The 15,648-nt window shown below is 47.8% G+C and overlaps 1 protein-coding gene across 2 annotated transcripts in view; it reads right to left on the reverse strand.

Annotated features, from left to right (window-relative positions):
• tpra1 (transmembrane protein, adipocyte asscociated 1) overlaps positions 1-15,648 on the reverse strand; it is a 79,547-nt gene that overhangs the window by 17,364 nt on the left and 46,535 nt on the right. For both annotated transcript variants that reach the window (XM_078209970.1, XM_078209971.1), the window contains exons 4-7: positions 11,649-11,735; positions 9,868-9,940; positions 5,055-5,134; positions 2,613-2,723 (exon numbers count right to left, since the gene is read on the reverse strand). In XM_078209970.1, coding sequence (XP_078066096.1) covers positions 2,613-2,723; positions 5,055-5,134; positions 9,868-9,940; positions 11,649-11,735 — 351 coding nt within the window. The remainder of the gene's footprint in view (positions 1-2,612; positions 2,724-5,054; positions 5,135-9,867; positions 9,941-11,648; positions 11,736-15,648) is intronic.

Genomic DNA, 15,648 nt, shown 5'->3' on the forward strand with positions numbered 1-15,648 from the left:
CCTCACCTCCCCCCCACACCTCACCTCACCTCCCCCCCACACCTCACCTCACCTCCCCCCCACACCTCACCACCTCCCCCCCACACCTCACCTCACCTCCCCCCCACACCTCACCTCACCTCCCCCCACACCCACCTCACCTCCCCCCCACACCTCACCTCACCTCCCCCCCACACCTCACCTCACTCCCCCCACAGCCTCACCTCACCCCCCCCCACACCTCACCTCACCTCCCCCCACACCTCACCTCACCTCCCCCCCACACCTCACCTCACCTCCCCCCCACACCTCACCTCACCTCCCCCCACACCTCACCTCACCCCCCCACACCTCACCTCACCTCCCCCCCCACACCTCACCTCACCTCCCCCCCACACCTCACCTCACCTCCCCCCCCACACCTCACCTCACCTCCCCCCCACCCTCACCTCACCTCCCCCCCACACCTCACCTCACCTCCCCCCCACACCTCACCTCACCTCCCCCCCACACCTCACCTCACCTCCCCCCCACACCTCACCTCACCTCCCCCCACACCTCACCTCACCTCCCCCCCACACCTCACCTCACCTCCCCCCCACACCTCACCTCACCTCCCCCCCACACCTCACCTCACCTCCCCCCCACACCTCACCTCACCTCCCCCCCACACCTCACCTCACCTCCCCCCCACACCTCACCTCACCTCCCCCCCACACCTCACCTCACCTCCCCCCCACACCTCACCTCACCTCCCCCCCACACCTCACCTCACCTCCCCCCCACACCTCACCTCACCTCCCCCCCACACCTCACCTCACCTCCCCCCCACACCTCACCTCACCTCCCCCCCACACCTCACCTCACCTCCCCCCCACACCTCACCTCACCTCCCCCCCACACCTCACCTCACCTCCCCCCCACACCTCACCTCCCCCCCACACCTCACCTCCCCCCCACACCTCACCTCCCCCCCACACCTCACCTCCCCCCCACACCTCACCTCCCCCCCACACCTCACCTCACTCCCCCCACACCTCACCCCACTCCCCCCACCCCCCCCTCTCCCTCAGTATAAATAAAAGCAAAATATTGCGGATGCTGGAATCTGAAACACAAACAGAAAATGCTGGAAAATCTCAGTAAGTCTGACAGCATCTGTGCAGAGAGAACAAAGCAAATGTTTCATAGATCATAGAATCATAGAAACCCGACAGTGTAGAAAGAGGCCATTCGGCCCATCAAGTCTACACCAAACACAATCCCACCCAGGCCCTACCCCCATATCCCTCCATATTTTACCCGCTAATCCCTCTGGCCTACCCATCTCAAGACACTAAGGGGCAATTTTTAGCATGGCCAATCAACCTAACCCGCACATCTTTGGACTGTGGGAGGAAACAGGAGCAGCCGGAGGAAACCCACGCAGACACGAGGAGAATGTGCAAACTCCACACAGACAGTGACCCAAGCCGGGAATCAAACCCAGGTCCCTGGAGCTGTGAAACAGCAGTGCTAACCACTGTGCTACCGTGCCGCCCCATTCGCATTTGGATGATTCAATCCAGACTCAAAACGTTGGTTCTATTCTCTCCTCACAGATGCTGTCAGACCTGCTGAGATTTCCCAGCATTTTGTATTTCTTTTCCCCCCCGTCACAGTATAAATCTGGTCTTCTTTTCTATGTCTTCAGTTCTGATGAAGGGTCATCCAGACTCAAAATGTTGACTCTTATTCTCTCTCCACAGATGCTGTCAGACCTGCTGAGATTTTCCAGCATTTCCTGTTTTTGTTATTTAACGTGCATTTGATTAGATTGTATGGAGTATTTCTGACATTGATGTAATATTAATAGATTTTTTTTTAATACAGGTATAGGAGGACCTTGTGATGCCCTGGGTAGCATCCCTGTCACTGAGCCAGATGTTTCAAGTTCAAGTTCCATTCTTGATGGTCAAGGAAGGCGAAGTCATAACGCGGCCAAACAGGCTGAGTGTCAACTTGCAAATCCTTCCAACACCCCCCAATGCGGGAGAGATTCCTGGAAAGCAGCCATGCCGAGCTGTTCTGAGCAATCAAAGTGCTACTTTGGGCTTCACACCAGCATAATGGGCCATTTAAGTATTGAGGGGCAGTTAATTAAAAGCCAAAAATATATTCCACACTGGGTGAAAAAGGGGACAAACTTTTCTTTCCCTGGAGAATTGATTTCTTCCATTCTTTTTCTCCACAAGATTGGACATTGCAAAAAAAAAGCAAAAATGGCTTTCTACTTCACAGCAAAAGCTGCCATCAACATGACCAATCTCGGAGTGATTTGGGGACCAGAACCAGGTTTTATCCAGTGTTAATGCTTTTAAAACAGAGTTGTCTCCGGTGATGGGACCTGTAAAACTTCAGAACTCCCCTTCCCCTTGACTCTACTGGCTTGTAATAGTTTTATCGAGAAGCAGGAGTAGGCCATTCGGCCCTTTGAGCCAGTGGAGGTTGGCAGAGGTGAAGAAGTTTCCACAGGATGTGAGGTTGTGGGAAAGAGCACATTGGAGTTGGAGAGGATACAATTTGTACTTAGCTATTGGAAGGGAGAAAGAGTGCAGCAAATATTAAAAATGAGGAGTTTTGGCTTTTCTTACCACAAAGAAGAAACAAGAGCTGACAAGCCAGAAATGGCGGCCCCCATGTCCATAAACATTGAAGTCCTCGGGAGACAGATGTGCATCAGGGTACAAGATCTCCAAGGTCCCCTAGAAAGAGAGGCATCAGAAGTGTGAATCAAACACGCTAAAGAGTTTCCTCTGCGTCTCCCCATCCCACTCTGTACCCACACAATGCACTGAAAAGCATTTTATTACACAAGTGTGGAAAAGTCGTCACCAATCACACCCAAGGTTGACATGCCTCAAGAGTATTGGACTGAATTTGCAACTTTCAATGATGCCAGGTCTACACCTTGCCAACCTGATGTGAAATGCCTCCAAGCATTAGCTAGCCTGAGGGAAAGAGTGTGGGGAGAGCATGGGGAGGTGGCGGGGATTGCTGCAGTGCAAGCTCTGCATCGGAAGAAGGTTTGCCTGCTTGTAGAGACAGAGGGATGCTTACACAGGTCTCCTGCCCAATGTTTATCCCTCATTCTGTACTTTTCATCTCATTGCTCTTAATGGAATCTTACTATGAATATTTTATTTGTTCACGGGACGCGGGTATCACCGGCTGGGCCAACATTTGTTGCCCATCCCTAACTGCCCTTGAACCGAGTGCCTCGCTAGGCCATTTCAGATGGCATTTAAGACCACACTGCTGTGGGTCTGGAGTTACCTGTAGGCCAGACCGGGTAAGGACATTAGTGAATCAGATAGGGTTTTTTTTTTTAATGACAATTGACTTGGTTTCATTAGATTTTTGTTAAATTCCAAAGTTTTAATGAAATCAAATTACACCATGTGATGTGGTGGGATTCGAACCCAGGTCCCCAGGGCATTGCACGGGGTCTCTGGATTACTGATCCAGTGACAATACCACTACGCCACTCTCTCCCCTACTCAACAAACAGCAACTCCATTTCTGAAGTATTCCGCTGCATTTGAAATACTTTGGGGACGTCCTGAAGATGCAAGAGTTACTGTACAAACAGTGAAGGGGAAATGAGAGAATGCACAACCACCATTTCAAAAGAGTGGTGCATTTGGAAGTGCAGTCATTGTGGTAATGTAGGAACAAGACATGTGCAGTGAGGGAGAGTATGAAAGGCAAGTGAGATGTGCAGGCACATTAACATCCAATTAAATTGCGATTTGAAGAGACACATCCACAATTAACAGTTACTGAAAGCAGATCATCCAAGAAAATTAGATTCAGCCTAAAGAGGCGGACTGGATTATTTTTCAGCCTCATTAGATCCCTCACCGGATAATAAATAAAGAGCTTGCATTTATATAGCACATTTCAGGACATCCAAAGCCAATCAAGTATTTTATGTGTCGTCACGGTCACAATGTCAGAGATACAGCAACCAAGGTCTCAAAAATAGGAATATGATAATGACCAGATTTCATAGAATCCCTACAATGCACAAGGAGGCCACTTGGCCCATCAAGTCTGCACCGACTCTCTGACAGAGCATCTTATGCAAAATAGCCAACCTATCTCCCTAACCTCACATTTTTACCCCACTAATCCTCCAACCACACATCTTTAGACACGAAGGGGCAATTTAGCATAGTCAATCCACCTAATCTACACGCCTTGGGATACCAAGGGGTAATTTAACATGGCCAATCCACCTACCCGGCACATCTTTGGACTGTGGGAGGAAACCCACGCAGAGAATCATAGAAACCCTACAGTACAGAAAGAGGCCATTCGGCCCATCGAGTCTGCACCGACCACAATCTCACCCAGGCTCCACCCCCATACATTTTACCCACTAATCCCTCTAACCTAAGCATCTCAGGACACTAAGGGGCAATTTTAGCATGGCCAATCAACCTAACCCGCACATCTTTGGACTGTGGGAGGAAACCGGAGCACCCGGAGGAAACCCACGCAGACACGAGGAGAATGTGCAAACTCCACACAGACCCAAGCCGGGAATCGAACCCAGGTCCCTGGAGCTGTGAAGCAGCAGTGCTAACCAGTGTGCTACTGTGCCGCCCCGCAGAGACGGGGAGAACGTGCAGACTCCACACAGAGTCACCCAAGCCGGGAATCGAACCTGGAGCACTGGCGCCATGAGGCAGCAGTGCTAACCACTGTGCCACCCAATCTCTTTTTTTTGTTCAATGTGATGTTGGTTGAGAGATAAAGGTTAGCTAGAACTCCCAAGCTCATGTTCCAAAGGCTGTGGGAACTCGAGAGGGCAGGCTGTTTATTTTTAGCATTTGATCCAGGGGATGATGACTCAGAGTGCAGCGCTCCCTCAGCGCTGCACCGGGAGAGTCAGCCTGGATTGTGTGCTCAAAGCTCTGCAGTGGGGCCTGAACCAGTGACCTCCTGCCTCAGAGGCAAGAGGGTTATTGACTGATAAAATGCAAGAATAAGGGATTGCTTTTGAAAAAAAAAAGGGCATTCAGACAAACCTGTGTTATCGAGTAGGCCAGAGCAAGTACTGTAGTTATGGTCAATACGCGTTTGATGCTAGAGTTACTTTCAAGGTGTCCTAAACCCAGGAATAATGAGAAAAAATGTACAAAATCAGTGTAAAATGTGTATTTATTACACAGGAAATACAAACATTCAATGCCTCCAGAACCGACGCTCAGTAGCAGCAGTGTGTACTATCTCCAAGATGCACTGCAGCAATTCACCAAAGATCCTTAGACAGCACCTTCCAAACCCACGACCACTTCCATCTAGAAGGACAAGGGCAGCAGATAAATGGGAACACCACCACCTGCAAGTTCCCCTCCAAGCCACTCACCGTCCGGACTTGGAAATATATCGCCGTTCCTTCGCAGTTGTTGGGTCAAAATCCTGGAATTCCCTCCCTAAGGGCATTGTGGGTCAACCCACAGCACGCGGACTGCAGCGATTCAAGAAGGCAGCTCACCACCACCTTCTCAAGGGCAACTAGGGATGGGCAATAAATGCTGGCCCAGCCAGCGACGCCCATGTCCCACCAATGAATTTTTTAAAAGCCCACAGGAACTGGGAGCAAAAGTAGGCCATTCAGCCCACTTGGCTTGGTCTGCCATTAAGGTTATGAATGTGCTAATAGGGTCTTATCACCATCTTCTTCCTGCCATAATCCTCGACTCCCTTGTCAATTAAAAATCTGCCCAACTCAGCCCTGAACATACTCTATGACCCAACTTCCACTGCTCCCTGTGGCAGAGAATTCCAAACACTAATGTACCTCAAAGAAGGAGCTCCTCGTTATTTCAGCCTTAAATCTACACCAATGACTTGGACGAAGGGACCGAGTGTACGGCAGCTAAATTTCCCAATGACATCAAGTTAGAGGGGAAAGTAAGTTGTTAAAGAGGAGGTAGAGAAGCTGTAAAGAGGTATGGGGAGGTTCAGTGAATGGACAGAAATTCAACAGATGGAGCCCAATGTGGGTAAATGTGAAGTTGCCCGTTTTGGCAGGATAACTAGACAGGCAGTGTACTATTCAAATGGAAAAATATTGCAGAATTGTGGTAGTACAGAGGGATCTGGGTGCCCCGGTAAATAAATCATAAAGTTAGCATGCAGATACAGTGAATGATTAGGAAAACAAATGGAATGTTGGTGTTTATTGCAAGGGGAATGGAATATAAAAGTGGGAAGTTTTACTGCAGGGCCTTGGTGAGATCACATCCGTAATAAGAGATAATATCAGGGTAGTACAGAAGGATGACATAGGCTCTGAGGAACAAAACGTGGAATCGTTATGGGTAGAGATGAGGAATAGTAGAGGGAGAAAGACACTAGTAGGTGTGGTATATAGGCCCCCAAATAATAATGTTGAGGTGGGGAGGGCTATAAACAAGCAGATAAGGGATGCGTGTAAAAACGGAACGGCAATAATCATGGGGGACTTCAACATGCACATTGACTGGCAGACTCAAGTCGGTAAGGGTGGAATGGAGGAAGAGTTCTTAGAATGCTGTCGGGATAGTTTCCTTGAACAGCATGTTACGGAACCGACGAGGGAACGAGCTATTTTGGATCTGGTATTGTGTAACGAGGTAGGTAGAATTAAGGATCTTATTGTGAAGGACCCTCTTGGGTCTAGTGACCACAATATGGTCGAATTTCTGATTCAGATGGAAGAGGAGAAAGTTTGGTCCCAAACCAGTGTCCTCTGTTTGAACAGAGGGAAATATGATAGGATGAGGGATGAATTGGCTAAGGCAGGCTGGCAGGTAGGATAGCTGAGGAACAGTGGAGGATTTTTAAGGAGATCCTTTTCAGTTCTCAGCAAAAATATATTCCAGCAAAAAACAAGGATTGTAAGAAAAGGGAGAACCAGCCGTGGATAACGAAGGAAATAAAGGAGAGTATTAAAATAAAAACAGCTGCGTACAGAGTGGCCAAAAATAGTGGAGAAACAAGTGATTGGGAAAAATTTAAGAAACAACAAAGAGAGACTAAGAAAGCGATAAAGAAAGGAAGGATAGACTATGAAGCTAGGCTAGCAATTAATATAAAAAATGATAGTAAAAGTTTTTATAAATATATAAAAAGGAATAGAGTGGCTAGAGTGAATGTTGGACCCTTGGAGGACGAGAGGGGGGAGTTAATAGTGGGAAATGAGGATATGGCTGAGTCTTTAAATAAGTTTTTTGTGTCGGTCTTCACGGTGGAGGACACAAATAGTTTGCCAAATATTAACGATAGAGGGTTGGCAGCAGGAGAAATACTTAATACAATTAATGTAACCAGAGAGGCAGTGCTGGGTAGACTAATGGGACTGAAGGTGGACAAGTCCCCGGGTCCGGATGGAATGCATCCCAGGGTATTGAAAGAAATGTCAGAGGTAATAGTGGATGCGTTAGTGATTATTTATCAAAACTCGTTGCATTCTGGGGTAGTGCCGGTTGATTGGAAAACGGCTAATGTTACGCCGCTGTTTAAAAAAGGAAGGAGACAAAAGGCGGGTAACTATAGGCCGGTCAGCTTAACGTCTGTAGTAGGGAAAATGCTGGAATCCATTATTAAAGAGGAGATAGCAGGGCATCTGGATAGAAATGGTTCGATCAATCAGACGCAGCATGGATTCATGAGGGGAAAGTCGTGCTTGACGAACATGTTGGATTTTTATGAAGATGTGACTAGGGCGGTTGATGGAGGAGAACCGGTGGATGCGGTGTTTTTGGATTTCCAAAAGGCGTTTGATAAGGTGCCCCATAAAAGGCTACTGAAGAAGATTAGGGCACACGGAGTTGGGGGTAGTGTGTTAAAGTGGATTGGGGACTGGCTATCCGACAGGAAGCAAAGAGTCGGAATAAATGGGTGTTTTTCCGGTTGGAGGAAGGTAACTAGTGGCGTGCCGCAGGGATCGGTACTCGGGCCGCAACTATTTACCATTTATATAGATGATCTGGAGGAGGGGACGGAGTGTAGGGTAACGAAGTTTGCAGACGACACAAAGATAAGTGGAAAAGTGAATCGTGTGGAGGACGGAGAAGATCTACAGAGAGATTTGGACAGGCTGAGTGAGTGGGCGAGGATATGGCAAATGGAGTATAACGTTGATAAATGCGAGGTTATACACTTTGGAGGAAATAATAACAAATGGGATTACTATCTCAATGGAAACAAATTAAAACATGCTACCGTGCAAAGGGACCTGGGGGTCCTTGTGCATGAGACGCAAAAGCCCAGTCTGCAGGTACAACAGGTGATCAAGAAGGCAAATGGGATGTTGGCCTATATTGCGAAGGGGATAGAATATAAAAGCAGGGATGTCTTGATGCACCTGTACAGGGCATTGGTGAGGCCGCAGCTGGAATACTGTGTGCAGTATTGGTCCCCTTATATGAGGAAGGATATATTGGCATTGGAGGGAGTGCAGAGAAGGTTCACCAGGTTGATACCGGAGATGAGGGGTTTGGATTATGAGGAGAGGCTGAGGAGATTGGGTTTGTACTCGTTGGAGTTTAGAAGGATGAGGGGGGATCTTATGGAGACTTATAAGATAATGCGGGGGCTGGATAGGGTGGAGGCGGAGAGATTCTTTCCACTTAGTAAGGAAGTTAAAACTAGAGGACACAGCCTCAAAATAAAGGGGGGTCGGTTTAAGACAGAGTTGAGGAGGAACTTCTTCTCCCAGAGGGTGGTGAATCTCTGGAATTCTCTGCCCACTGAGGTGGTGGAGGCTACCTCGCTGAATATGTTTAAAGCGCGGATGGATGGATTCCTGATCGGTAAGGGAATTAAGGGTTATGGGGATCAGGCGGGTAAGTGGTACTGATCCACGTCAGATCAGCCATGATCTTATTGAATGGCGGGGCAGGCTCGAGGGGCTAGATGGCCTACTCCTGCTCCTATTTCTTATGTTCTTATGTTCTTATGTAACGCAAAGCACAATTTTGGTCTCCTAATTTGAAAAAAATTGCACAGCTGCTTGAGAAGTAGTTCAGAGAAGGTTTATCCCGAGGGTGAAGGGCCTATCAGGTGAAGAAAGGTTGAACCTGAACCTTCTGGAGTTTAGAAGAATGAGAAGTGATCTTATTGAAACATATGATCCTGAGGGGTCTTCATAGAATCCTACAGTGCAGATGGAGGTTATTCAAGCCCATCGAGTCTGCACCAACCACAATCCCACCCAGGCCCCATCCCGATAACCCTATGCATTTAGCCTAGCTAGTCCCCCTGACACTAAGTAGCAATTTAGCATGACCAATTCACCTAACCCGCACATCTTTGGACTGTGGGAGGAAACCGGAGTACCTGGAGGAAACCCACACAGACACGGGGAGAATGTGCAAACTCCACGCAGACAGTGATCCAAGCCAGGAATCAAACCCTGACGCTGTGAGACAGTAGCGCTAACCACTGTGCCACCGTGCCGCCCCAAGGGTACCCTTGATAAGTTGGGTTCTCAGAGGACGTTTCCACTTGTGGGGAAGACGAAAACAAGGCGACATAGTTCAAGACAGAGGTTAGGAGATTTTTTTTTCTTTCACAGCATCGTTGGGGTGTGGAATCCGCTTCCCCAGAAAGTAGCGGAGGCTGGCTCATTAAATTCATTCAAGGCAGAATGCTGGAGTGATTAAAATCCGGCTTGGACAAGAGTTTGGAACTAGAGAACCAGAGCAATCTTGGAGGGTTGTGAGGATGGTACAGAGGTAGGGAGGGGCGAGGCCCTCGAGGGATGTAAAAACAAGGATGGGTATTTAAAAATTGAGGTGTTGCTCAATTGGGAGCCAACAGCATCAAACACGGATAAACTCAACAACTTACCAAAGGCCAAGCCTAATATGATTACACTCAGCTCAGTCGCCAACAGAAAGAATCGCGAGATCTCCCAAAGAATCTAAAAGAGAAATAGTAAATGTATCAATCGCTGATGGCATTCACTGTGCAAACTGCTCACAATATTTTACTCCCCATTTTCAATGGTGAGCTAAGCTGTGGAGGCTTCAGTATTTCCAGATCTTATTTACTGAGACTCATGCACAAAGCACTATTACTTGGGTGAAGAGAGCAGTAACATTCTGCACTCTCTCGTTTCCTTCTCTATGAACGGTATGCTTTGTCTGTATAGCGCGCAAGAAACAATACTTTTCACTGTATGTTAATACATGTGACAATAATAAATCAAATGACTTTGCAACCCAGGACCTCAAGTGTAGGACAGAAGAGGAGGGACATGGTAGCTTAAGCAAGGAAGAGGCGGCACAGTGGCAAGCACAGCTGCCTCATAGCACCAGGGATCCGAGTTCAATTCTGGCCTCGGGTGACTGTCATTTGGAGATTGCACATTCTCCCCGCGTCTGCGTGGGTTTCCTCCGGGTGCTCCAGTTTCCTCCCATACTCCAAAGATGTGCAGGTTAGGTTGAATGGCCATGCTAAATTGACCCTACTGTCAGAGGGCTTAGCAGGGGAAATTTGAGGGGGTCGCAGGAATGGGGCCCAGGTGGGATTGTGGTCGGTGCAGACTCAAATGGGCCGAATGGCCTCCTTCTGCACTGTAGGGATTCTATGGAGGTAAATTGTAGTCCGTGTTACGGCTTCCAAATTTGCCACAAACTTGTTCATTGGCCATCATCTCCGTCCATCTCCCTGGTCTGTGTCTGAGAATGCACCAGAGCATCACCAATTTAAGCTCTGTTGGTGACACTGTATCCACTCTATCACCAAGGCTGCCGACTTCTACCTCCGCCTCAACTTTCGCCCCTGCCTTTGGTACCTCTGGACTAGTTCCAAGCTCTTCTGAAAGCTCTTCCAAAACTCTGCTACCCCAATCCCAGCGCACACCAAGTTTCTATGACCAGGGCATCTGCTCCGAATGCCAGGCAGAGATGTCTCCCAGTAAAGTGCCAGTACGTGGGTGGAAAAACAGGATCTGCTGTGATGCCTTCCACGGCCAGACAGCCGACTAGCATTCCCCATCACTGCAGGTACGAGTAAAAGGACAATTGGGGGTGGTCCGGGGGGCAAGTGCCACCTGTTTGACAACACCCTAATGAAGACCTCAGTGTCTCCAGAGAAAGAGGGGAGAAATATCGCAGAGAAGTCGTCTCTCAAAAATGTAAGTAAATCTTTTTCAATGCTGCACCAAAAGCAAATCAATTTAAATAAAGAAATATCTCCTCGGTACTCAGTTCTCCAGACTGAAGAGTAAATCCCAATTTCCTGACCATAGATGGACAGGCCAAACAGAGCTAACGTTCCCCGGATGTTGAGCAGGTAAAGTAGGATTCCTGGCCTGGGAGCAGCGTGCCAGGTTAGGTTGATTGGCCAGGTTAAAAATTGTCCCTTAGAGTCCTGAGATGCGTAGGTTAGAGGGATTAGCGGGTAAATGTGTGGGGGTAGGGCCTGGGTGGGATTGTGGTTGGTGCAGACTCGATGGGCCGAATGGCCTCCTTCTGCACTGTAGGGTTTCTATGATTTCTATGATTTCTATGATGATTGTAGGACCCAAGTCAACAAGGTGCCCCGAAAATGCTTTTAAGTTTCTTTTATACATATAAATCTAACAAAGGACTTGAAAGCAATAGAAAAGCTTCTCCCCCACCTACCTTGTCCGTTACTATGGCTACTGTGGATGCACTGACTGTCATGGAAACCACAGCACGAGTGATGCCCACAGTCGCCACGACAAAGACCTGCAAAAGAAAAATCACCCAATTAACCTCTCTATAATTCTTTCACGGGATGTGGGCGTCGCTGGCTAGGCCGGCATTTATTGCCCATCTCCAATTACCCTAGAGGAGATGTGGAGATGCTGGCGTTGGACTGGGGTGGACACAGTAAGAAGTCTCACAGCACCAGGTTAAAGTCCAACAGCTTTACTTGGAATCACGAGCTTTCGGAGAACTGCCCCTTCATCAGTGAATGACTCCGAAAGTTCGTGATTCCAAATAAACCTGTTGGACTTCAACCTGGTGTTGTGAGACTTCTTACTGTGACGACCCTAGACAAGGTGGTGGTGAGCTGCCTTCTTGAACCGCTGCAGTCCATGTGGTGTAGGTACACACACAGTGGTGTTAGGGAGGGAGTTCCAGGATTGTGACTCAGCAACAGTAAAGGAACGGCCGATATATTTCCAAGTCAGGATGATGCGTGACTTGGAGGGGAACCTCCAGGAAATTAGGCATGTCAGCTACGACTCTCACCAACTTTTACAGATGCACCATAGAAAGCATTCTTTCTGGTTGTATCACAGCTTGGTATGGCTCCTGCTCTGCCCAAGACCGCAAGGAACTACAAAAGATTGTGAATGTAGCCCAATCCATCACGCAAACCAGCCTCCCATCCATTGACTGTCTACACTTCCCGCTGCCTTGGCAAAGCAGCCAGCATAATTAAGGACCCCACGCACCCCAGACATTCTCTCTTCCACCTTCTTCCGTCACAAAAGTCTGAGGTCACGTACCAACCGACTCATGAACAGCTTCTTCCCTGCTGCTGTCAGACTTTTGAATGGACCTACCTTGCATTAAGTTGATCTTTCTCTACACCTCGCTACATTCTGCACTTCTCGCTTCCTTCTCTATGAACAGCATGCTTTGTCTGTATAGCACGCAAGAAACAATACTTTTCACTGTATGCTAATACATGTGAAAATAATAAATCAAATCAAAATTCAGAAAAATCAAATCAGGTGGTGGTGTTCCCAGGTATCTGCTGCCCTTGTCCATGGTAGTGGTCGTGGGTTTGGAAGGTGCTGTCTAAGGAACCCAGGTGAGTCCAAAAATGTGCTTGCTGGTTAGGTGGATTGGCCATGGTAAGTTGCCCCTTAGTGTCCCAAGATGTGTGGGGTTACGGGAATAGGGCCTGGGTAAGTCAGGCTGGTGTGTAGCTCGGAGGGGAACTTGCAGGAAGCGACATCCCCATGCGTTTGCACACAAAATGACTTTTTGGGTCCAGTTCTTAAAGACCAGGTTTGCACTCCCCCGAGTACCAAAGATTAAGGGGTGTTCTGATTGAGGTATTTAAGATGATTAAGGAAAGTGATATGGTGGGGGAATCACTTTAAAAATTCGAGCTAAGCAGTTCAGAGAGTGATGTCGGGAACCATGTCTTTAGCAGTGGAAATCTGGAACACTCTGCCATAAAAAGCTGGTGAGGCTGGGAGCCAACTGATCATTTCAAAAACTGAGATTGGCAGATTTCTGTCAGACAAAGGGTATTAAAGGAATGGAACCAAGCAGGGAAACTGAGAATCCCAAAATAAAAAAGTTCACCATAAGTTCATCCAAAGATGTGCAGGTTAGGTTGATTGGCCATGCTAAATTGCCCCTTAGTGTCCCAAGGTGTGTAAGTTAGTGGGGTAAATATGTGGGGTTACGACAAGCATTGGTGCAGACCCAATGGCCTCCTTCTGCACTGTAGGGATTCTATGATTACGATATGAAGTCAACACAGAATCATAGAAACCCTACAGTGCAGAAGGAGGCCATTCGGCCCATTGGGTCTACACCAATGCTTGCCGTAACCCCATATATTTACCCCACTAACCTACACACCTTGGGACACTAAGGGGCAATTTAGCATGGCCAATCGACCTAACCTGCACATCTTTGGATGAACTTATGGTGAACTTTTTTATTTTGGGATTCTCCGTTTCCCTGCTTGGTTCCACAGTGCACAAAGACGCCATTCAGCCTATCGAGCCTGCACTGACAACAATCCCACCAAGACTGTAGCCAAGGATTTGTAGTCCAGTCATCTCCCCGCTATGAACTACATGCATGGTTTTGGACCCCACCATTCCCCCACATCTCTATATACTCCATCACTGAGTCGTCAATGGAGATCATACTTGTGGAAAAGGAGAGTCATAGAGGTTTACAGCATGGAAACAAGCCCTTCAGCCCAACTTGTCCATGCCACTCCTTTATTTTTAACCACTAAGCTAGTCCCAATTGCTCGCGTTTGGCCCATATCCCTCTATACTCATGTAACAATCTAAATGCTTTTTAAAAGACAAAATTGTACCCGTCTCTACTACCTCTGGCAGCTTGTTCCAGACACTCACCATCCTCTGTGTGAAAAAATTGCCCTTCTGGACACTTTTGTATCTCTCACCTTAAACCTAGTTTTAGTCTCCCCTATCTTTGTGTGACAGAAAAATTTGGGCAAAGAATTTGATGAATGAAAAATTTGCACAGATGGTCTCCAATCCTCTGGAAAATGCTTCCACGTAGCGATAACTTTCATGAATACTTCAGGTGTTTTTACATTACAAAGCGTTCATCTCTCCTGGCACTAGAAGGTCACTTGCAATCAAACCTGCTCCTGAAAACTTTTGGCGACAATGGATGTTCGAGATGTGAAAATACTGTCAATTTTCCCGTTCTGCTGGCTGGCTAGTTCCTAATAGCAAACAGCACCATGAGGTAATCTGAACTGCCAATCTCCTACCGTCAGTGAGACAACACAAAAACTCTCTTCAACTGCTCAATTTGAGCTCATAATTCCAGCTGACCCTCCCAGTATGGAGCGTGTACTGCAATGCTGAAGGTGCCAGGAAAGACAATAAGCCAAGGGGCTTTTGAGTGGCACGGTGGCACAGTTAGCACGGCGCCAAGGACCCGGGTTCATCTTGGGTGACTGTCTTTGTGGAGTTTGCACGTTCTCCCCATGTTTGCGTGGGCTTCCTCCGGGTGCTCCGGTTTCCTCCCCTAGTCCAAAGATGTGCAGGTTGGGTGGATTGGCCAGGCTAAATTGACCCTTCGTGTCCCATGATCATGTAGATTAGATGGATTAGCCATGGTAAATGTGTGGTGTTACAGGGATAGGGTGGGGGAAGAGGGCCTGGGTAAGATGCTCTGTCAGAGAGTCAGTGCAGACTTGATGGTTTGTTCAGGTGGACCTTGAAAATTCTATGGTTCTGATCGAAGAATAGAAGGGGAGTTTGTTCTTCACTCCTCTCTCATTAACCACACTCACGTTAACAGGTTAACTGGTCATTTTTCATATTGCTGCATGTTGAATCTTATATTGAAAAATAAAATGGCTGCCCTGTCACATCCACCTGAATAACAATAGCGAATGTATTTCGAAGTTGTTCACTGAGTGGTGGTGGTGGTGAGGTGTCTTTTTGAACCTCTGTACAGTGAAGGTTTTTAATTTTTTTTAAAGTTTATTTATTAGTGTCATAAGTAGACTTACATCAACACTGCAATGAAGTTACTGTGAAAATCCCCCCATCGCCACATTCCAGCGCCTGTTCGGGTGCACTGAGGGAGAATTTAGCACGGCCAATCCACCCTAACCAGCACGACTTTCGGACTGTGGGAGGAAACCGGAGCACCCGAAGGAAACCCACACAGACACGAGGAGAATGTGCAAACTCCACACAGACAGTGACCCAAGCCGGAAATCGAACCCAGGTCTCTGGCACTGTGCGGCAGCAGTGCTAACCACTGTGCCATCCTAGGTTAACAGTGCTGATGGGGTTTGCGCTAAGTTGAAGGAATGGTCATATGTGTTTTATATATTTCCTACACTTTCCCTTCAGGGCGTTGGAGATTGTGGGTTTGCAAGAGCCTGGTGACTAGGCCTCAAGTTGAT

Source organism: Mustelus asterias, chromosome 3 (assembly GCF_964213995.1).
Source record: "Mustelus asterias chromosome 3, sMusAst1.hap1.1, whole genome shotgun sequence".
Lineage (NCBI taxonomy): Eukaryota > Metazoa > Chordata > Chondrichthyes > Carcharhiniformes > Triakidae > Mustelus > Mustelus asterias.